This window comes from Xiphophorus hellerii, chromosome 7 (assembly GCF_003331165.1).
Source record: "Xiphophorus hellerii strain 12219 chromosome 7, Xiphophorus_hellerii-4.1, whole genome shotgun sequence".
NCBI lineage: Eukaryota > Metazoa > Chordata > Actinopteri > Cyprinodontiformes > Poeciliidae > Xiphophorus > Xiphophorus hellerii.
The window spans coordinates 22,573,977-22,598,017 of record NC_045678.1 but is presented as its reverse complement, the minus strand read 5'-3'; the positions used below and the strand labels follow the sequence as shown (position 1 = coordinate 22,598,017).

General features: G+C 38.0%; 1 protein-coding gene across 1 annotated transcript in view; it reads right to left on the bottom strand.

Moving 5' to 3' along the window:
• The window catches only part of LOC116723394 (ephrin type-A receptor 6), a 191,178-nt gene that overhangs the window by 85,801 nt on the left and 81,336 nt on the right, over positions 1–24,041 (bottom strand). The window contains exons 4-5 of the mRNA XM_032568240.1: positions 15,742–15,897; positions 9,370–9,705 (exon numbers count right to left, since the gene is read on the bottom strand). Of these exons, the coding sequence (XP_032424131.1) occupies positions 9,370–9,705; positions 15,742–15,897 (492 nt within the window). The remainder of the gene's footprint in view (positions 1–9,369; positions 9,706–15,741; positions 15,898–24,041) is intronic.

Below are 24,041 nucleotides of genomic sequence, written 5' to 3'. Positions count from 1 at the left end.
ACACCGGTATCCAAACCCCACCGCTGCAGCACTTTGGATTGCCATATTGATTAATCCACGGAAAGTCACCTTCCTCTTCACCCCATCACAGCTAAGCACCTCTGGGGCCCTGGTCATTTCACTCAGCCAATTTGTATAGCTGTTATTATTAGTGTTTCTCTAGTATAGAGCTTTGGTCTTGGGGCACAGGCACACCGCTTTATGATGCCCAGCCTAATAAACATCATTGTGATTTTCCCCAGCTAGTAATTAGGTATGTGGCTAATTTGTCATAGTTAGTTATAGCGTGGCATGGTGCCAGAAGAAAGGCTGCCTCGAACAGGGAAGCTGCTAAATGCTATTCATTTAATGCTACTGCTGTATAAAAACAGTTGTTTTGATTTCAAGGCAGGGGGAATTCCTTGAGAGTAGAATCTAACTTTTGACTATTTTATATCCTAAAAGATAAGTACGAGAGTGAAAAATGTTTATAGTTGGAAAAAACATTTCACAGCACCTTGAAAAACTGTTTCTAAACCTATACTTCATAGAACACCCAAAAGTCAACCTCTCAAAAACCTCTGCGACCGCGGAGGAATAGCCAGTGGATGGAAGGAGGGTTCATTCTGACTGTCTAGCCAATCTAAAGTGCAAGTGCACAGAGAGGTGTGCATTACTGAGGGGATAAAGACGTGTTACAGAACCAAACAGTTCTGGTTGATGCTTCCGAACCTCAGGCTATGAGAAGGCATGGCGGGGTCAGTGAATATTGTGGAGGCTATGCAAAGTCAGAAAAACATTCTGGATGGAGGAGAGAGTGCTCCATATGATCGTTTCAGCTGTCCTCACACTGCGTTGTAGACCAAACTGCACTGCAACAAATCCAATTTTATTTCTACAGAACCTTTCAGGAGCAAGGCATTTCAAAGTGCTTTACATCATAAGGACACAAAAATACAAAGTCAACAATGAAACATTACATTTTGCTGTTGTTGCACATCAGATTGTTTATTAATGTTTCATTGATTATGTTTCCAAAGAAACTCTAAACAGGTGGGTTTTTAGTCCAGATTTAAAGGCACTTCAGTGTTCCAGATTTGTGGTGCATAGAAGCAGAATGCTGCTTCTCCTCGTTTGGTTCTGGTTCTCGATGCAGAGCAGAGCAGAACCAGAAGACCTGAGAGGTTCTGGAAGGTCTGAAATGTATCGTGGTGCTAAACCGTTCAGTGATTTATAAACTAACAGTATTTTTTTGTTTTTACCCCTCCAGGGGGTCTTTTGTGGGCTCTAGTGTCCCTTATGTGATAGTAGGCTGACAGGAAACGGGGAAGGAGAGGGGGGAAGACATGCGGCAAATATCGTCTGGTCCGGGAGTCGAACCCGCGACGGCCGCGTCAAGGACTCAAGGCCTCCAAATATGGGTCGCGCTAACCCCTACGCCACCACGGCACGCCCAAACAACAGTATTTTAAAGTCTATCCTCGGAGCTACTGGGAGCCAGAGTAGGGACTTTAGAACTGGGTGATGTGCTCCATCTTCCTGGGTTTAGTCAGAACGCGAGCAGCACCATTTTGGATCAGATGCAGCTGGAGGAATTTTTAGACTTGAGAAGACAAAAATTCTGCATGTCGGGACTCTCTGCCGTTCGCTTGTGGAAATTAGTGAAGATCGGATGTGGTAGGGTCACTCGTCTCAGACAAGCTAGACGTTGCTGTGTGTTCGTCAGAGTTTATATCGCTAGTCATGCTGAGGAACTTGGTTGTCCAGACTCTTTTTCTCTGAGCTGTTAATGAGATGTTAATAATATGCTGACAAACTCAGCTCAACCACCATTTTCTTGGTTTTGTCACATTCAGAAAAAGGTTATTGTAAAACTCCTCATTGCTGTCATTGATGAGCCCCGTGGCAGTTGTGTCGTATGTGTTAGGAAAATTATCCTCCTGTTCATTTACTCATGAGTTTATTTTACAAGTTATGTTTTCATATTATTCTTTTTATATTATTCTTCTTTTTATATTTACTTAACTTCTCTTTCTTTTGTAGTATGTTATTAACTTTGTTTAGGATGTTTGCTTGGAAGCTAAAAACGTTAAACATTCATGTGTTATTAGTTCCATCTGTAACTGATTAGTTGTGGTCAGCCACATGCCCTTATAAGGGCATGTCCATGAGAGGTTCCAGAATGTAAAGACGGTTGGTCAATTCTCTGTGTGACTGTGTGAAGAGAAGCCCAACCTCCTTTTTCTATACAATAAAGAGAAATGCAAAGAAAGAACTGGCAGAATTGAGTCCAGACAGTGTTTGACAGCGATTCGTCGCGTCTGTTCTCAATTCTCCTATTCTGCAGAAAAGAAATCAAAAGAAACCTAATCTCTGTCTCTGGCTGATTCTTTGCAGGTTATGACAAAATAAACCTATCATTTTTGGGGGCTCGTCCGGGATTCCCAACATACCCGCCGCTGACAGACGGAGGAAAGACGCGCTGAAAACTGCCGGCAGTCAGGTTCTTTAACCTGAAAGTCCCGGGGGGTAAATTCCTCGCTGGGCCAGTGTCTTAGGTCAACCTCTTTCGGCCAACGGCGGATTGACGGGACTCAGAACCGAGACAGAGCAGGAATCAGCCAAGTAAGTAAATAATGTGGTATCCGGGTGGTTTTCAGTCCCCCGTTTGATGTAAAATAAAGAAGGGAAAGTATAAAACACACACACGAAGGGAAAGAAACCTGTGAAACCTTTAAAAAAACAGTGGGAAATATATATGTAATATATATTTGGATTTATGCAGTGCAGTCAGGCGACATAACCACCAGTTGGCTGAGCTCACAACCTTGGGAGGCCACCTGTGCTCAGCCTCATGGTTTGTGATGCTGCGCTGCTGATGCGCGCCGACTACGGTCGCTCTGTCAGGAAGTCCAGAATCCAGTTACAGGTGGGTGTGTAGAGGCTCAGCAGGAAGCATTTGGCGACCGGCTGCTGGGGAATGATTGTATTGAATGCTGAGCTGAATTTGATGAACAGTACCCTAGCGTAGGTGTAGAGGACAGGGCATCGTGCAATGTGTGGGAGATGGTGTCAGCTGTAGAGCAAGTTGAGTGGCACGCAAACCGCAGGGGGTCCAGTGAAGTAGACCACTTCAGAGTTATCTCCGGTACAACTGCAGTACAATTTTGCAAGTTCATGTAACTGTATAAAACAGCTAAAACTGTTTTATTTAATCCTTTTTTCCAAAACATCTACATGGTACATCAATGAATAAATGTATAAATGTCAATATAGAGTCTATGACTTATTTATTCACTTCTTGGTAAATGGTTTCAGGTTTTTTAGAACTTTTCTCACAACTATTTGTGTTATGAAATATTAAACATTTTTTGAGGTCAGAACCAATGAAGGGGAGAACAGCATAAAATCCTAACAGAGTTGAACAGACACAACTTAAGTAATTTCAGTCTTTCATAAACAGATATTTAAAAGCTGATATAAAAATACAGTTAACTACATAATAAAAAATTATGTAGTTTATATAATACTGTGCTACCAACTGCACAGTGGCGCAGTTGGTAGCACTGTTGCCTTGCAGCAAGAAGGTCCTGGGTTCGATTCCCGGCCGGGGTCTTTCTGCATGGAGTTTGCATGTTCTCCCTGTGCATGTGTGGGTTCTCTCCGGGTACTCCGGCTTCCTCCCACAGTCCAAAAACATGACTGTCAGGTTAATTGGTCTCTTTAAATTCTCCCTAGGTGTGAGTGTGCATGGTTGTTTGTCCTGTATGTCTCTGTGTTGCCCTGCGACAGACTGGCGACCTGTCCAGGGTGTACCCCGCCTCTCGCCTGGAACGTAGCTGGAGATAGAGACCAGCAACCCTCCCGACCCCATTAGGGACAAAGGGTGAACAGAAAATGGATGGATGGATAAAAAATTAAACTATTTTTCCTCGGTTATTTTATGCCCACAAAGTGATTTATTTCAAACATATTTATTCTGCCAATAAGCTATTGAGTCATGTATCTGTTTTGCAAGCAAGGTCAGAATACTTTGTTAAAATGTTTCAGCTTGGATAAAGCCTGCAACAGTATAGGAGCCTGGTACAACTGTATTCTCTAGGATTAACTTATTTGCTTGATCAAACGTAACGTTAGCAAATTTGTCCTGGTTCTTACTCTGGCTTTGTCTTCTTTAGTCTTTTAATCAATCATTTTCCTTTATTCTGCTTTTTAAATTGAGTTTTCTTTCACACTTCTCTTATTTTGCCATACTTTTTCTGTTTTCACATTTGTAAAAGTACTTTTCCTTTTTAAATCAAATGTTCTCCTTCCTTTTAAAGCAGTGGTGCCCAGAGTCGGTCCTCGAGGGCCGCCATCCTGCAGAGAACATCACAGTTCTCTGCCTGGTTTAACGCACCTGGATCCAATGATGGCTCATTAGATTATAATCATTAGATTATGAAGAACACTGACATGCTGAAAACGTTGCTACTACCACCAGGGACAGAACTAAAACATACAGAGGACCGACTTTGGGCACCCCTGTTTTTAACCATCATCTCAATTTATTTTCCACGTCTGCCACTTGTTCTCGTTGATTTTCTTTGTGCCTCTGTCACTAATCTTCTCAGCAAAGTTCAGTAAAAATATTTTGCCAAAGTCTTCAGGGACATCAGACCAAAAAAAGTGTCACCCTGCAAAATGAGAATCCTTTCTGCCATTAAGCTGACAATAAATGAGTAAATTCAGAAACCATGTCGAAATTTTAAAATTTGCCATCTATTTCATTCTCAAATTAGAGGACATTATCTTCTCACTAAAAACCTCAGATGTTGTTTGTCCTTGTGAATTATAATTCTTTATTGTCTTCTCAGTAAAGCAAATCACATCTTTACTGGAACAAATCACTGACCAAAAATGTCCATCTGCATTTTAATGACAGAGTTTAATTTATTTATAGTCAGAGTATATTATTACAGCAGACTCCTGAAAACACTGAAATTCACATGGCTGTCTGCTTTCTGCTGATGGCAACAGTATGCTAATGGTGTATATGAATTTATGTGCACTTTTCCAAACAAGCCCATCACAGAGCAGTTTAGGTGGATGTGTTGAGGGGGGGGAAAGAGTTCTGTTTGTGCCAAAGCATGCATGCATATCACTGCTGCATGCAAATGTTGCTTTTCGTCAGATGGTTTGCATGGTTATCTTTGACTGGGATGAATATGCTGACCTTAGGCACACTTTAGCTCATTTCAACCTTTTCAAAAGCAACTGCAGCTTTCAGACTGCTGACACTGAGGCAAATTGGCATTTCTCAACAAGCCACAAGATGGAATGGATGCATCAGATTTTAGGATCCATTTAGTTAAGTGTGAAGCCCTAAAGAATTTATGCTTGGTACAAACAGTGCCTTGCTTAAGTATTTAGATGCATCAAACCTTTTCCAATTTTGTGATGTTACAACCACAACTGCAAAAACAAACTTCTACCATGCTGGGTAAGGCGAATATTAATCAGAGGCGGAGTGAAGTGACCCATCGTTGCTCTGAAGGAACTACAGAGATTCACTGCAGGGAAATCCATCAGGACGACCATTAGTTGCACGCGCCACAAATATGGCTTTTATGGAAGAGTGGAAAGAACAAAGTCTTTGGTAGCATAAAACCAAATGTCCAGTTTGCAGATTGCAAAACTGTAAGGCCCAATAACAATTTTGTTCACGCTAGAAAAAAATTTGATTTGTGCCACATTCATATATGGTATTAAATCAGATACATATCCAATTACTCTCAAAGCATTTGCAGTCTGTACTGTCATGTCACTTTTCATCCAACTTTCACCTCATTGGCGTGAGACATGCATTATTATTCTGCACCAGAAGACGCTAGACACGGTAAATCCAGATGAAAATAATGGCTGAAAATTATGAGATTATAAAAGAAGGCTATGTCACTGAAGCAAATCAATTCACTATCCCACCTCTCCTGGTCCAACAACGCATCCAAACAGACTTCTCCCTGTTCAAATGCTCCACAAAAGACCATTGCCAAAAGTTGTGCTTTTGTTTTTATTAGCTTCCTTTGCCTTATTATGATCTTGTGGCAATACTATCAGCTCCCATTGCTGAAAAACTTCAAAATCAATACATAGACGGTGACATTCATTATTACTTCTGTAAACGCACTGCAATTCTGCACGTGCGGATCGCTTTGAGGTTGTAAGCCATTCACACTGAAATCTGACTGAAGTAGCATCTGCAAGAAATATGATTGACATGCAAAAAGAATCAGATTTCAGCAAATAAAAAAGAAAAAAAAATCTGAATTGAGCATCAAGAGCTGCTGTGTGAATGTAGCCAGATTTGGTTGCTGGATTTTTATTTTAAAGAATCATAGGATAAATGCACAAAACGTCTGACTTTTAATGAAGAAAATTGTAGAAACCGTGTTCCATTCTCTTCACGCTGCACAAATATGTGCAACTTTGCATTTGTCTATCACCTAAAACCCTGCTAAAATACATTAAAGTTTGTGATTATAACTTGACAAAATGTTGAAAAGTGGATTTAAACTAACCCCTTTGTAATCATGAGCTTAGAATATTAGGAGACAAAATGTAGATAATTTAAAAAAACACCAACATTTCACTCCCTTCCTCAAGCACAAGAATTGCGCTGTAAAATATACACAAACACTTTAAAATATTTACGCACCATATTTATATATCCATCAGCACGCAGGCTGGTAAGAACATTGTTCAGTTACACCAACACAAACAGCTGTGTGATCAATACCCCTTTAATGATCCTCATTAAATTTAACAGCACTGATCAAATTCTGCTTTCTGAAAACGTAACAGTGTTAAAAGTACAGCATTAGGCTGTTTATCACTAACAGCGAGCCATAAATCTACCTCCTCCCCTGAGGATCCTAAATAGCAGCAGCTGGCTATATTAGTGTTCAAATGCGTCTTGTCTACAGCTAAGGGACCAGCTTTGACTATGTTCTAAACAAGGCATGTTAATCAAATAAAAAAGTCTGTGTGTAATGCAGAGTCGCATGTACTATCTAGAGCTGTCCTTTGAGACACAGAATAATGCAGCTAATGTGCTTTGGCTGTATGAGAAAATGTATTTCTCCCAGATGCTCTCAGCAGCAGAAACATGCAGGTTATATGGATAGGAGAGAACAAAGAAGAAAGGTAAAACAAACATGTCTGGAAAAAGAACACAAGAAAGGGAAAGAGGAGGACAAGCGAGGAAAAAGGAAGGTAAGCATAGGGAGGTGGACAAAAACTGTTTGAAAATGACAGTTAATAAGTATGCAATTAACCAAACACAGTCCCGCAGGAAATGATGATTTGGACTATGAAAATGTAGTCCAAAACAGCAGAAATATCTCTTTCATATTTTGCAACATACAGAAAATCGATTGCTTTTTAAGCAATACAAACGTTAAGAAATGCAGGTAATTTTGTGTCAAAAACATCTTCTTAAATACCCAACTAATTGTGCAAATTTCCCTCAAAATGCAAAGCAGCATCTGTATTCCATGAATGCTGGTTAGTGCATAATATAATAAATGTATTAATAATGAATGTGCATTGGAAATATTGACATCAATTACCATCTAGCAGTTGGTGGTATGAATAGCCATGCCTATTTTTGTTAATGTACGCATTTCTTGCCAAACATTTTGCATATGCTATATAAAATTAACAACCTGCTCAATTTAGCATTTGCTTGACAGTACAAAACACACATTTTTTTGTCACTCTACACGAATTCAGACTGTAAGGGGTTAATATTTGTCTGAAAACCTCAGACAGAAAGTTCATACAGTTTAAAAGTTGTCAATGTTGTAAATTAATCAACTGACTGATTTATTCAGAAATGAGACCAGATACAGTCAGTTTTTCTACCAATTTACTAGTTGAAGTATTCCTTGCAAAGCAATAATTTGAGGCTATGAATGCATCAAATGGCTAATTCAGGATTTCTAAGTAATAAAAATGAAAATGTTATAAGCAGTTAACATTTCAAGAGTTGGCATTTAGTATAAATTCTGATTAGTAGGTTTCAAAAGGTAAGGCTAATTGCCAATGTGAGTGTATAGTTCCATTTCTTAAAAAAAAAAAAAATAAAAAAAAAATAAAATAAACAAATGAGTGCTTGTGAAATTTTAAGATCCAAATGTTGTTATGCTGCAAAGATCAGCTTTGAAAGTGACTTGAAATTGATTAACTATTAGCTTAAGTTAATCTGGATTCATACTAAATATTACTTCATTTAAGTTATCAACTTGTATCTTTTTAACAGCCCTTCAAAAAAACAGAATTATTCCTGTATATTAAACAGGAGATAGATGAATGAAACTTCATTCCTTTAGCTGAAAGGTTTGCTATGCTGCTTTTGTGAAATATTTTATGAAAAGCAAAGTTAATGTTCATTGCTGCCCTTTTTCACCAAGTCAAGAAAGTACACACAAAATATCTCAGTACACTCCTTGCAGACTTTCTAAGGGCTCCGTATTAATTAGAATTTATAAACTACAAACTCCTCAGATAAATTTAAAAATATGATGGAAAATTTCATTTGCATGAAGTGAGAATGCAAAAGTTGCGAACATTGTTTCATAACCGATTGCCATCTACAGAAATCTGAATTCCTTCATTGACATTTCACTCTCAGACTGAAGCAAAATTGTATTTCGTTATCTTTACCACCATCTACCATATACCACCGTCCCAAATTCTTTCCTCTGGTTATGCCCTTCTGCAGATATCGAAAACCCAGAAACATTTCTTTCATATGCTGTCCTTGAACAATCCCTTCTCAGATGGATATAATCTCAAAGTACAGCTTCTACGATGCAAGTGATTAAATTCAGATACAACTGCAAACCAACAGGAATGTGTTTGCAATTGGTGTCTGTCAAGTTAACTATTTCAGGTGTGGGACAGTAGCGTTTGCAAATTGTCACATACACTGTTCTAGAAGATATTTAAAAAGTTAAATAGATTCTCAACGTAAGAAAAATAGAGGTTTACGAGTCATGAAACAATCTGAAACCGTCCTGTCACTTATTTTTAGAATCGGGAAATACTAATGAGGTGATGACTAGTTTGTAGTTTAAGAAACATTAGATGTTTTCAGAATCTACCCAGCTTTTAAAGCAAATCAGCTAAGGCAGCTAAATATACTGACAAAGCTAAACAAATAAGCTATAAAGCAGTCGTGTTCAGCCTCCAGCCATTAAAAGCAATCTAACTCAGCTCGTATTTATGCTTATTTCAATACAATGCAGCAAGGCAGTGAGAGGATGGTTACTAAGAGTGGAGTGAAGGCGGTAGAAAAGATCTAAGACGCTGCGTTGGTGTAAACAACTGCAACTTTCATATACTCACCCCCCTGGTCAGTGCTGACGGTGATGATGGCTACCTGCCGGGGGAAGGTACTCATGTCTGACACACCGTTTAGTGACTCAATCTCAAAGGTGTAGTTGGCGTGTGATGAGAAGTCTGTGACGGTTACAGTGGCATTGGTCAGGCCCAAAGGCCTCGGCAGGAAGCGAAGCTCGTCCTCACAGAGCTGGCACTGGTTGGGTCCAGGGCCGCAGCGTTTGCACTGGACGTTGTATGTGAGATCCCGGCGACCCCCAGTGTCACTGGGAGGCGACCACTCCAGCATCAGGCAGGTGTCATTCATGTTAAACATTGGGTTGCGAGGAGGAGATGGAGGGCCTGTCGATAAAAACAGAAAGAAATCACTGATGCATAACAAACACATCAGTTCAGGTCTGAACCAAGCCTTTACTGCTCACATGCTTTTACATTAAACCATAATAAAATTCATTATAGTTTGTGGTTTAAACATAACAAGAAACACAGATAACAGATACCTTCTCAAATATTTCACATAAAATTTCTGTAATTTCATACCGTGTTCTTAGACGTCTTTATTCTCTACATGTAAACTTATATTTTTTGAACTGTTATACAGTTTTAAATTAAAACAGAACAGTCTGCTATTTTACGTTGCCAAAACTCTCTGTAGCAAGAATTTTACACTGAATAATTTCCAAAAAACATAATTGTTGAAATGTTTGCATAACGTCACAGCTCATACAGTGTTTACCTTATCTGCCTTACTCCATACCTCTCTGGAGTATGGAAGAATATGATTTGTTTTATTGCATTACTGGGAAAACAAAACTCACTCCAAGATGAGTTTTATAAACTTTATAAAACTTATGTTTTACAAAACATAAGTTTTATGTTCTACATAATCTACTCTAAACTTTAATTTACAAACCCCTTCATCTCTATCCTACCATCAGCACCTCGTAGACACTTTTATCCTTTTATACGCTCTCAAGAGATTTTATTATTTAGTAAAGAACCTCACATCATTGTGTTTTCTTGCAGGGTATAAGAGTATACTAAAAAAATGTTAACAGTATTATACAGCGTCTTCATATTTACCTTCCTTTGAGTGGAAATCTTCTACATGTTTTTAAAGAAGCCTTTAATCAAAAATGCTTTATGCCATCTGAAATATGATGTAAAAGTGAACATATGGAAAAGATTAAAAAAGAAGTGTTAATATTATTTCATTTCTGACTGTTAACTTTGGTTCTTTTTATCACCTAAAATGGGAATGAACTGTCTTTTTGTGGATGTTTAGTGACAAACTGGCTGAAGATCACATGAGAAAATTGATTGATTGTTTTTGCTGGAGGAGTTGTTTTTTTTTTTTAAATCAGAAGAAAATGCTAACATTCTGTCATAAAAATTAAGCAATGTGTCAACATAACCGTTCAAAAGCAATAAACAACCAAACCACTGACTGATTTTACCAAATGATATTGAAACAACCCTAAACTGCTAGTCTATAGCTTTTCTTTATAGGAAGTTTTTATCTAATAACCAAAAAAGCTGAGGAATTTGAGATTTTTTTTCTTTACCTGAAATGTTTCAGCTGTCTGATAAACATTTGGAGATTTGTCAATGTATACATCTGCACATCTGCAGCTGTTCTATCTGTAGACTCTGCAATTTTTCCTCCAGACGGGCGACTCTGGTGTTTGTATGATGGCTCTGATTCAGCAAAAGAGATCTCAACTCATTGCTTTTTTAAAATTACCAGCAGAGTATTGCTTTCAACAAACAATTGGTAATTGTTGATAGTTACTACCACTCAGTCGAAACAGCTACTCTGCTGTTTGTCTGTACTTTTGAGCAAGACTCTCTCATAAACAGCAATGTTTGGCTGGTTATGGCTGGTCAAAGCAATTCAGACTTCAGCAATAACTGCAGCACCATCTGCGGCACCAGCAATAGATGCAGCACCTTTGACAATAAGGATACTCCCAGAAGTGCACAAGCTTTTGAAGCTTTTCTATGCCACTCGCATTATCAACAGCCAGTGCTGAGAGGACTTTCTGACCTTTCTGTTCACCAAAACACTGTCCTGAGGTCACCAATAAGCCATTAGTGCTGTGTGTGTTGGGGTGTGTGTACACAGAAATGGTGACGGTGAAAACAGTTGAGTTGTGAGTGGTTTTCATGTTGTAATTATGGGTGTGTTTGCAGTTTAAAGGACAAAACAAAAGAATGTATAAAAGATCTACACCCTTTTGTTTAAAATTACTGCAAGATGTTAGAAGAAAGTATTATGAATTGGAAGCAAAATGTCAAAACAAAAAATCTCTGCACAGAATGCAGAGGAGCTGGAAATGTAAAGTCCATCCATCCATCCATTCATCCTTCCATCCTTGACAGGTTGAGAGTTTACAGGGTAACACAAAGATACAAGTAGAAGAAAGGCCTCTGTTGACTTTCACACCCAGGTTTTTCTCATTGGAAACGTATTATCTTTCAATCTGAGATCCAACCGAAGTTGGAAACCAAAGTTCAAACTTCCCTAAATAACAAAACACCATGTAAACATCTCTCTGAAGAAGCCAACTAAAACCCAACACAGTATTCACAAGTTCCATAACATTCCACTTTCTTCCCAATTCTTTCAAGTGCAGTAAAGAGTCCAAGTTATTTTACAGTACCTCCCTCACAATCGCCTTTGTTGTGGTCTTTTTTGTGCTCCCTGGATGTAAGTGTTTGTGTGTCAGGGCAAGCATTGTGCTCTAGCAGGCAGCCAGCTGTCAACAGGGTGGAGTTAAAAGGCCTAAGGGATTTGAACACTCCCGTCCTGCCAAGCTCACTGTCTGCCAGGACAATGGGATGTTTCCCTCTCCTTCACATCCCTCCCTAATGTTCTCTCTCTACCATTGCTAAAAATCTCAGCAGACAGGAGAGCTCCTCCCACCGATCCACCACTCCTGTCAGTGCGTCCATTCTCTCTCTTTATCTCTCCGTTCCTCCCTCGGCCATTATCTCACCTGCTCTATTCTCTCCATCAGGGAGAATCCACCCACCTACCCTCCTGCAGAGCAATCCCACTGCCATCAATCAGCCCCTATTCTCCTCTGAGGGGAAGATTGGTATCAGCGCCCTCCTTCCTTCCCCTCTTCACACTGTCTACTCCATACAGTCCTTACGCATTTCCCCCGCCTTTATCTTTCCTCTTGTGGCATCTTCGCTTTCTTCCTCTCTGCCTTTGTCTTCCTCTCACTCTTTAATCTCCATTTTCTGTGTCTTTTGACTTTACAGTCAAGTAAATAGTTTATGAACTGACTTTTTAACCTCTGATTAAAATGCATTCTGCAAGTAAACAAGAGCCCACTGGTTGGAATAGTAGATATGCTACACAAGCACAGTCTAAACTCTGTTTAGTTTGTGTGTTGTCAAAACCCACAAAAGGCTTTTCAGACAGAATTTGTACTTGTGGCAAAAAGCGGCCTTGAAGACTTGGAGTTCGCCTGAGGAAGAATAGCTGTTGACAAGCCATAAACAAGATACTTAATTACAACCCTGCACACTAAGCTGGGTTCGAAGTTCTTTGAAGGGAACATTGGGTTCACTTATTCAGATTGTTTTAATAAGCTTTTCAGAACCGTCGGCAATCAGGAAAAAAATTTCTATTTTAGTTTAAAATGTTGTAGATGCTGCATTAGACTCAACTCTGTGACGACAGACATTCTGATAAATAGATATTTTTCTCACTGACATTGAATCAAGCTAAACTTTTCTATTTATAAGTCTGATGAGAATAGAAGAGAATATTTGATAGATGCCAAATAAATGACCGGGATGATATTTTTCAAGACATTTGTCATATTTTTCACAAAGTCAGATGTTTTAAAGTCTTTGTAAACTTCTGATTCAAATTAATTCACAGCAAATTGTGTCTTTAGGTGCTTTGTAAAACAAATACATCTGGTTATTATTTGAAAACACATGTTCAGTTCAATTATATGGACAAATTTAAAAGTCTAACGCAGAGGACCAACACCAGCAGAAGACACAACACTCCAAATCATCGCAGACTGTGAAAACTGGACTTCAAGCATCATGGAGACTCCGCCTTTCCGCTCTTTCACCAAACTCTGGGACCATTTACCAAATTAGATGCAAACTTTTCTTTCACCTGAAGTTTCACCTGACTTTGAACTAGACATCAATAATGAGACATTTGTAGAATTGGTCTGTGGGTAGTGACTTGTGAAACTTCCCCAAATTCATGAATGAATTTTGTTGGTGTACTTTTTCCTACCACAGGTCTTTGTTTCACTCATGTTTCCAGGAATAATGTTTGGATACAGCAATATGTGGACAAGCAGCTTCCTTTTCATTGACTTTTTGTAGCGCACCCTCCCTGTGTCTGAATGAACGTGTTCTGGACACTTACCCATGATGTTTGTGTAGGCTATTATATGACCATAACATCTATTTTATACTTTAAAACGATTTTTTAATTGGCATTATGTAACATTTTAATTTTCTGAGACATAACGTTGTGTTTTCATTATCTGCAAGCCATAATAATCACATTAAGAAAAAAAATATTTGAAATATTTCACTTAATTTGTAATGAATCTATTTAATGTGTAAGTTTCATTTTCTAAAGTGGGCGATAAAAAAAACCTTGTCAAGATTAAGTTTTGAAATGTTTCTGTAGTTAGTCACAGCAATAACACATTCAATTACTTTGGCTAGAACACAGACATCAAGGAATGCAGAAATATGAAGTTATTGACAGGAACAGCTCAGCTGATAGCCTCCCTTTGAAAGGTGAGAATTTTCAATATTATTCTATTTTCTATTCTTAATTTAACAGGGAGCCAGTGAATAGAAGAAACAACCTTTCAGGCAACATTTTCTTACTTATATCTTTTAAGTTACAATTTTTAAATACTTTAGATAACTGATAAATACAAAATGGTCACCATGACCAAATTTTTGCAAGGTATATTTAAAAATCTAAACATTGATTCTGTTTCTTGTACTTAAGCATTTCCTAAAAGTTTTTATTTTTCACTGCAGCTATGAATCAATATTTAATCAAATTAAATTCATTATTTTTTGTCATAGATGTGGCATAGTTACACTCGGGTACAATGCGAATCAAGTCAAGTTAAAATGCTACACAATGAAAGCCCAAACATTATATAAGTAGGTAAAAAGTTTGCTATCTAAGGAAGATCAACTGGTTGTATTTTGTTACATTTTCAACAACTTTTAACATATGCCACTTTAAATTCACTGCCAATGTTAGAAAAAATGGTTGTGGACTGCAGGCAGTTATTTGTCTTAATGTTCCTAAAGTTTGGGATGAAACTAAAAGATTCTGTTTCTGGATTTTAAAGAATCTGAATAAAGAATATTCAGATTAGATATCTGAATATCTAATCTAATCTGAACTGGATAACTCTACAGTGAGCACACAATCTTTAAAACACTTTCTATACTGTGAAATCTGTATGCTATTTGCAAAAAATATTGCTGACAATTCATTTCAGAAACCCAATATCATGCATTATCATGAATAGTCCCCTGAGCTGGACGCATCACTACCCACCTAGTGATTAGCATTTTTCTTGCAAACAGTGCAACTTACAGAGTACTGTAAACTAAAAGCATCTCCATAGTGTCATTGCGTTGTCTTGCCATGAAAGACAAATACGCTCTTCCACCCCGGAGAGCTCTCAGACGTGGCCTCCGTCTATCTCGGCGACAGCCAAATGGCTTTTTAATTAAAGGAGAATTAGTCCGGTTAAACTGTAATTTAATGCAAATATGAAGTCGTAATGACAGTCAGTGAATCATCGATGAAGACAAGGCAGCTGAACAAAAGCCATGTAATTCATCCAGAGACTCTCTAATGTTCGGCTTCACACCAGATAAGTCCGAAAGACGAGGCTGGATTTATGGCCCTGGCAAATTCAGGCGAAATCCACAAGCTCCTAAGACAAAGTAATAAACCTTTCCAGATTGTCAGACACACAGAAAGATTGAAATACTTAATATGAGTTTACACTGGAATAATTAAAGCTTAATCAGTCAGAAATACATAAGGACATTTTCTATCTCTGACAATGCTGTAGATTTGTAATTCAACTTTGTAAATCTTCTGGGATGATTCCCCTCATCATTTCCCTTGCTGTAAACCAATCAAAGATTACCTAAGGTGCTTATCTGTCTGAGAAGCACATGCAGTAAGGAAATCCATACAGGGAATTTGTCAGCCTTCCGTTTAGGGAATAGAAATGTCTTTTAATGTACCACAAAGGGGAAATTCAGGCATAACGGCAGCATCAGATATATAGGTTCACACAAAAAGTTCTAAAAAAATATATAGAGAAAATAAGCCAGGCTTACGTGTGCATGCCATAGTTGATGGATCTTTCTCGGCTCTGAAGAAGCCTTTTTCGCAGCGGCAGATGGAAGCTCCTTCTCCATAGCTGAAACTGTGTGGAGGACACTTTGAACACTTGATGTTTCCTGCATATGCCTTGTAGAACCCAGGACGGCATGCTGAGCAGAACAAAGAGACAACAGGATACAATGTGAGTCTGTGGGTACACCATGTCACGGATGTTTAGTAAAGAGGCCGAGCACAAGCAGAGGACCTGGTGAAAGTATTTACACTAATAGAAATGTCTCATTTTGTCAGGTTATAAACACAAACAAGCGATATTTGTGAAGTTGTATAGAGTAGCATACAATGTTTTCTAATGTCTCTATGTATAACAATCTGGAACATTTGGTATGCATTTGTATTCAACCCGCTTTACCAGTGCAACCAATTGCCTTCATAAGAGACATAATTAGTATACAGAGGCCACCTGTGTTTAATTAAGTCAAAGTATAAATACAGCTGGCTCTAATGGAAGCGTGGCAAGAAGAAAGCTCGTGTTAAAAGAAAGTTTTTGCAATTCTGTAGGGCTCACAGCAAACATGCAGAAGAACTACCTCTGGTCAGATGAGACTAAAGCTAAACTTTTTGCTAAATTTTATGTACATCAACCTGAACAAACTATCTCTGCAATTTAAAATGTAAATATACTTTTGGGATACTTTTAATCTGCAGGAGATGATGGAAGATCATTTTAACAAAACAAAAACAATACTGGAATAATAGCAAGTATGGAGTTAATTTGTATTTAGACACCTTTCTTCTGACTCCCTTGAATAAAATTCAGTGCAACTAATTGCTTTCAGAATTTGCAGCCTACTTTTAGAGAGGATAATTTCTTGGCACTTCGACCTTATGTGGGGGAGTATAGAAAGATACAAAGGGACACACTTCCACGTTTGCAACTTTCAGAGTATTTACAGAGAGGTGAAAGGATCCGTTTCCTGATTTGAATTCCAAGAACTTATCCATTTTGTTTTCACGCTCATTAAAAACAGAAAGGAGTGTTAACTCTATTGATAATAACTGTCAAGGTTTTCTTTTCCCAATTTATATTTATTATTGGCATGTAATTCTCAGGGGATAATCAGATCCCTGGAAAATGTTGCAACAAAGAACCTCTGTGGTCGCCAACAGCGAGCTTCAAGAAACCTGGCCACAGGTTGTAACGTGTATCTGCACATTAATTATGAAACTCTGTACAGTAGCTTATGATGAGCTGTAGTTGCGTAATTGGATCTTCAAACCAAACCAGACAGAAAGAACACACAAAAGAGAAAACACTCACTAAAGTAGTAATTTGTTATACAGAACCTTCGAGCTACTCATCAATAAAACACAGCAGGCACTTCCAAAAAACTAACTGCCTGCAACACTGATCTTTTAATATGAATAAATATACCACAAACATATATGTTGGACAAGTTTTTATTGACCTAGCACAGGTTTATTGAGTTGAAGATGTGGCAAAGATGTAAAACTGCAGTGTAAATATGAATTAAGAGTCAAAGCAAAAGATAATGTTTATGGTAGTTCTTGAATGACCAAAAACAAAATATGATATTTCTCTTGTTTATTTTCTGTCTGCTATTTTGTGCTCATCATTAGCAGGTCTCCACAACTTTTATGTCTGATCAGTGCATTGATGGGATTTTTTCCACAAACACAAAACTTCTTCCTTCTCTTAACTGATGAAAACATTAATGAAAACGTTTACACTGTTCAGTTATTTTTCTCTCAATTTTAACATCGCTTCTTTGTCCTTGAATGGAATAAATGGGGAACAGAGAAAATGTTAGGTAGATAAATATTTTAGCAAGCATAACAATGACCAAAAAAAATTAGAATGCAAATCAAATGAAAAAACAAGCTTACAAATGATTTCAGCCTATATCCTTTATTCCTCCTAAGCTTCTGACACACACCTACAGTATCTTACTGTCTATGCTGGTGTATATAGAGACGTGTATTAATGGAAATAAAGGCTATTTTTTGGAACATCAAGTTTCGTCACGTCTTTAAAGTACAGGAGATCCTTTAGATGTGCCTCTGTTTTGTATAGTGCAAGTGTAGAGTTTAAAGGGTGTAGAATTCACAATGTTCTACTGCATTACGTCAAGGTACTTTTAACATTATCTTCTTGTTTTTCTCATATTGAGTGATCAATAGACCAGCTGAACATGGATATGCAAGGTTTTATGAATGCCCCAAGAGGATAAATAGCCTTTTTTAAAAATCAGTAGGTCACACCGCTATGAGTTGGAGCTGCTCTAAGCATTCTGCATGGTGAGTTGATTAAGACAGGAAGTTGCAAACTCCTGGACCACTGCAACATGAGATTCACTAGTCAGGTCATTGCTGTGACTTTTGAGGAAGAACATAGATAAACTCTGTAGCAGTGGTTCACAAGTGGGATGTCTTGGAGGGCCCATGCTATGCTATTTTTTGACATATGGTAGCCACAGTGTGGCATTACTTACTAAAGGTAGTGCACTTTCATTTAACAATGAAATGCAAAGCAGATTCACAATAGAATAATGGGGGTGTAAGGGATACCAGAGAAATGCTTGTGAAGCAATAAATTATTGTTCCCAACAGAAGCAATTGTTTAATCTATCATGTTTCTGTAAGGAGTTGTTTTAGTCCTTGCTACACATTTTTTAAAAACTGTCAAAAATAAATATTTCTATTTAAAGATTATCCTAAGTGCATGCAACTGGAGTTTTTTATTTAATTTAATGCTTTATAATCCAATCAAAAAAATATTGTAGCCCTTTATTCAATAACATGCTGGCATTTCTACTGGCAAATTTAAGAAGATAGATAAACCGAAAAAAGCTTACAAGAAGTTTTATAATATTATATTTTATTGTTCATTAAATGCTACAACAAGTTCGCTGATATTGATTTTTTTTAAGTGACAAGGGCCAGCCTTCAGAATACTTTTCTTCAAATGCTCCTTGGTCACATTGCTACTGCTGTTTTTTCACTAACAAGAATAATTGAATTTGGTAACACAAACTCCGCTGTTTGAAAGGAATCACCTTGAAGCAACAAGGAGTTTCTTCACTGCTAACTGCAACAAATGAGGCAGTGGGGAGGACAAGGAAGAGCCTGAAACCAGGGCTTGAACTGATCAAATAAGAACAATTAGGACACAGTCAGAAAGGATAACACTGAAACACAGACACAAACACACACCCCCACACCCCCACGCACGCACACACACACACACACAGGGGACAGGAGAAAGAAAGCTGCAGATGCCAATTATAAGGCTTTTTAAGTTGTTAGTGTACAGGATTGCTTCCATACTGGTCATCGCTTCTTCAGTTGGATGTGGGCATACATGCATGGTGTGCAGCACACAAACACACCCACAGCCAATCTGTATTAGTATGATAAGTGACATCCCCCACGGCGTATCAAGGCTGCCTCCATCATTAACCTCTGATACCAACATGTCCTTGAGTCAAAAACCGTCAGTCAACTCCCACACCCCAGCAGACCCAGTTTTAGACTCTGTCAACCTAATGATGCCTCTGCCTGACCTTCGCTGAACTGAGGGGATGCTCCTTTTTTGAACCACTGTGTCCTGCTGCAATCTGTCTAGATGAGCTTTGCAGCAAGGCCACAGCGATGCTGTACAGTGGGTGACCATGCGTCATCTGAGCTGGAGTACAAAGTGGGGTTCACACACGTGCATTTACTGAACCACCAAAAACACTTACACCTGTGGAAGAAGAACTGTGACAAACAGCAAACTGAACTCAAGTGGACAGTGTGTTGAATGTGCATGAAGCCTGGAGGTTGTAGCTGGAAAAATAAATGGTTGATCTGATCATCAAACGTTGAAATTGATCCACCAATGAGATTTTACTCAACAGGCAACAACCTACTTTGCTGACATTACAATTGAGAGGATAATTTACCATTAAGCTACAATATTTTCCAGTTGAGCAGAAAATATCGTAATAAATTACCAATGTAAGATATATGCATAAGAACAGAATAAAAATTGAGGACAGAGTGAAACAAATCTGTTTGTTAATTACTTAGACAAAGGTTTTATTAGCTTAAATGTTGCACAATTTTGTTTTGCAGAACATTGAAACTTACATTGCGTTATTTTTTAAAGCATAATTTGGATGCAAAGGGCATAAGTAATTTAGCAATAATCTTTCACAGTGCACTAACTATTTATGGCTTATATTGAACTGAAATTCAATTAAAAACACAAAAAGAAACAAGCAAAGTTTTGATTGAGACAACCCTAGAAAGGTTAACTCTATTGCAGACTTTAAACAGCTTTAAAAACACAATAAAAATAGAACAAAAACAGGATGTCTTAGTTTAATATTCCAGTGTTGAAAAGACAAATGGAATGGTTTATTATCTCAAAATAAAACCAGACAGCTGTCCAACACCATCAGAAAGTTTGATGTCAAAAAACAGGACAGTCCCAAAGGCTTTAGGGCATTGCAGAACAAATCAAATTATTCAAAAATACTTGTCAAGAAGTTTCATGGTTACAAAAACTGAGGCCTCTGGGATTTTCCAAAACTAATATGCTCAAGTTGTTGAAGATTGTGGAACAAAAAGTTCTTGATGCTGACTTGGAGCAATAGAGGAAGGTGAACCGAAACAGGAGCTGCATATTGAAACAAAAACAGTGATTCATGGGTGAGTCCCAAGGAGGCCCAAACTTTGAAAATAAAATAAAAAAGTGTACAATAATGACCCTAAATGTAAACTCAGAAAGATTTACGGACAGACTGAGACCGACAGAACTTACCCAAAACACTAAACTAAACAGAAGTATAAAGAACTGTTCACTGACTGTAGCAATAAAGAACATGAACACATCATTCCCAAAGGTTACAAAAATAGTCTCTTGTTCCTGAAACTTGTCTATGATATAATTTATCCTTGAACAATTTCACAATTCTGCATTTTTAAATTCCTCCAACACCTAAAGTACCTTTAAAAGATTTACTAACACAAATGATCTACTTATGTCTCTACTGGTCACTTATATCTGAAAATGTGTTTAAGGAAATCAACTTATTCATGAACCTCTATATGAAAATAAACATTTTTATCTTTAAACTTACATACATTATAGACAATCATTGTTGACATGTTTAAATAATAGTTGATCAGCTTCTTATATTGTGTTCACCTACTTGACAACAACCAGTAGTAACAGATCAGGTTACACAGGCGTATACCATACACCTTAGAGGAAAATTAACCAGAGCTGAGCAGGATGTGAAAATTGTATCGTGACCCTCTGGCCTTTGAGTCTTTGATGTAATTCAAGACCTTTAACTCAAGGTTAATGAGATCTGGAAGTCACCCAGAACATCTCCAAGCCCAAGGCTCAGAGCACCGGACAGTGCCCTGAGACACAAAGGTAGCAGATTGGTTGAAAAGGTCTCTACTCCATAATCACTGGACCTGAACAACACCGGAGAAACTGGCAGGCATATCATATATGAGCAGCAGACCTGTCTGCTGCCCCTGCCTGTCTAACTGTACGTCTCAACAAGACCTGCAATCCATATCAATGTGTAGTTTCTCTGTTCATCTCCTTAAATACGGCCAACAAGTATGTCCTTTGAACAAGAAGAAGTAGTGCACATCTCTGAGCTAACGGAGCATAAAGGACATGTTACTCAAAGGTGTTTTAAGTAGGAAGAAAAGGAGTTAGAGGTAAGGTACTGTACATTATCCACAGCAGAGAATCCAAGAATTAGTGTAAAAATTGGTCCTGATCTGGAACATGCCGTGTCTTAACTATACATACTTATGCTAGAAATAGTAGAAAAGACAGAAAAATTTTACTTGTAAATACGTAAGTCGTATATTTACTGCTGATACTGTCTGTGCAATTGTTATACTTCTGTTTAAATAAGTTAGTGGTTCGATCAACCAATACTCAGGATCACAAGCATCTTTCACTTATGTTGAAAGATGCTTTATCAGTAGATAAAAGTTTGAGAACCGCTGTCATTTTTACATTCATGAATGCTTTTGAGACTTTAGTTTCACATTCTGCTTCTAGTGTATAAAAAGCAAAACGTGTATTAATGAGACTTCCAATGGTGGCAAGCTGCTACAGATTACATGGTAAAAAAATCTGTAAAATTAGCATTACAACTTAAAAATCCCCAAAATACCACAAATAGGTGCTTTGTAAATACTTCACAAATGTGACGTTTAGTCTATAAAATCTAATTTCATTCTACTCTACACACTTGGTCTGTCTGGACTGACGAAAATTCATTCACCATGTCATGATGAATGAAACTAAAGAGTAAAATTGAATATATTTTCTCTTAAAATATCTGCATTTAATACATTAATTATTACAACATTCCACTCAACATTTTCTCAGATATAGGCAGTATGCACTTTGAGCCTTTTTTGGTATGCGGCAGATGATGGTGGGTTCCTCTCCTGGCAGTCGCAGCGAAGAAGAACAATTCCAAGAGGAGCACAATTCTGCAGCATTTACTTGCAGATCCACATCAACAAATGTTGCAGAATAGTTCAGCTCTTGAAATCAAAGGCAGTGTGGTGAGGAGGCGATGCAGAGGATGAGAGATCATTGCAGAGATGGTGGCGTTACAAGCGAGATGCAGCCTGAAACTTAGTGAGCATGTGGGAGAAAACAAAATGGAAGAAATGCTCTATTTTTAGTTTCATTCCAACACAAATATTACCATCCTCAGAGCTCCCTTTTGAAATCTATAAAGCAATCCAAGTAAAGTCTTTATTGCTTTTTGCCTCTGCTGACACGGTGTGTGTTTTACTCACGCATACTGCGTCTGTGGCATGGTGAAATAGTAACACCCCATCTTTCTCTGTACCAATCACAATTCCGTTCTCTTTCCTCATGTGACATGCATTCATGTCCACTTCCAAACAATACAAGACCGACTGCCAGGAGCAGGGACAGTCACTGACATAAATAAATATAACACGTACATCTCTGCTTTCACAATCATTTGCACTGCTTCTAGTTGTAATGCGTTATGCACCACCTACTGACACTAGAGATGATGAAAAGTAACGCATTCTTTTAAGCTCTGCTTAAAAAAGAAGCAGCAATGGCACTCTCAGATCTAAGTTTAATAGTTTCACATGTAATTAGAAAAAAAAAACACTCTCAAACACTTCAAAATGAAATAGCAATCCTCTCCTCTGCCTTCCCGTCCATTTCTCCTGCTCATCACACTTCCACACTCTCTTCATTAGCTGAATCAAGGAGTCCTATCTCTGATTTGCACTTGAGCACTAGTAGGCCTTTCTAACACACCTCGGTTGAAGTGACGAGTGGTTGGTGATGCAGGAAAAGCAGCCTTCAGAGTGATAGCTTCAGCAAGGTATTTATATCTATATCAGAAGCTACAAAATGTGTGATTTTTTTTCCCTTCCTTGTTAAATTATAAAATAAATATCATTATCAGCACTGTAGCGTCATTAATCAGCAGCAGACATTATCACTAGCTAGTTCACTGTTGTGACAGTAAATATTCAGCATTTCACTTACGCAAAGGTTATGTTGTCAATCTGTCACATATAAATGTCTACACTCTGTGTAATGTCCCCTTTTTAATGGTCATAAAGCTTTCTTTGGGTTGCTGGTTAGAAGCAGGGTGTTCTGTTGTTACAGGACAACATTAGGTTTTCGGAAAGATCTGAACTGTACTACTCAAAATGTGCGAACTATGCTTAAATGCCACAATCATGCCAGGAAGAAAACACTTTAAATTATCTTTAGAAATTATGCCAAAAACATGGTGAAACACTGAAACATAATTATGCCTTAAAGGGGCAGTATTGTGTAAAATCGACTTTCTTGAGCTTTACATCATATTATAATGTTATTCCCTCGTCAAAAGCATGCCTGGAGTGTTGCCTTGATACTTCCATGCATGTTTGAGAAATCCTTTAATCTCCATGGCAACCAGTCAGCCGTAAAAAAAAAGCAAGGGGTGGACCTAGCAGCCTTCCCCTACAACTTCCCCATTCAGCTCCTTCAGACCAGCCAGCAGCAATTAGCGAATAGCTGGTGGAACTGTGCATCTGATTAGCTCATTATACAAGCTACTTCTCATGCTGGTAAAAATGCTTTAAAGGGTTAATAGAGGAGAGATATTGTGATGACTTCATGTTGGAAAGACAATCATTTCTTAAAGAGACAGAAGCCCAATTTCGAAGTGTCAAATTTATTTTAAGTTATAATTTTATTTTG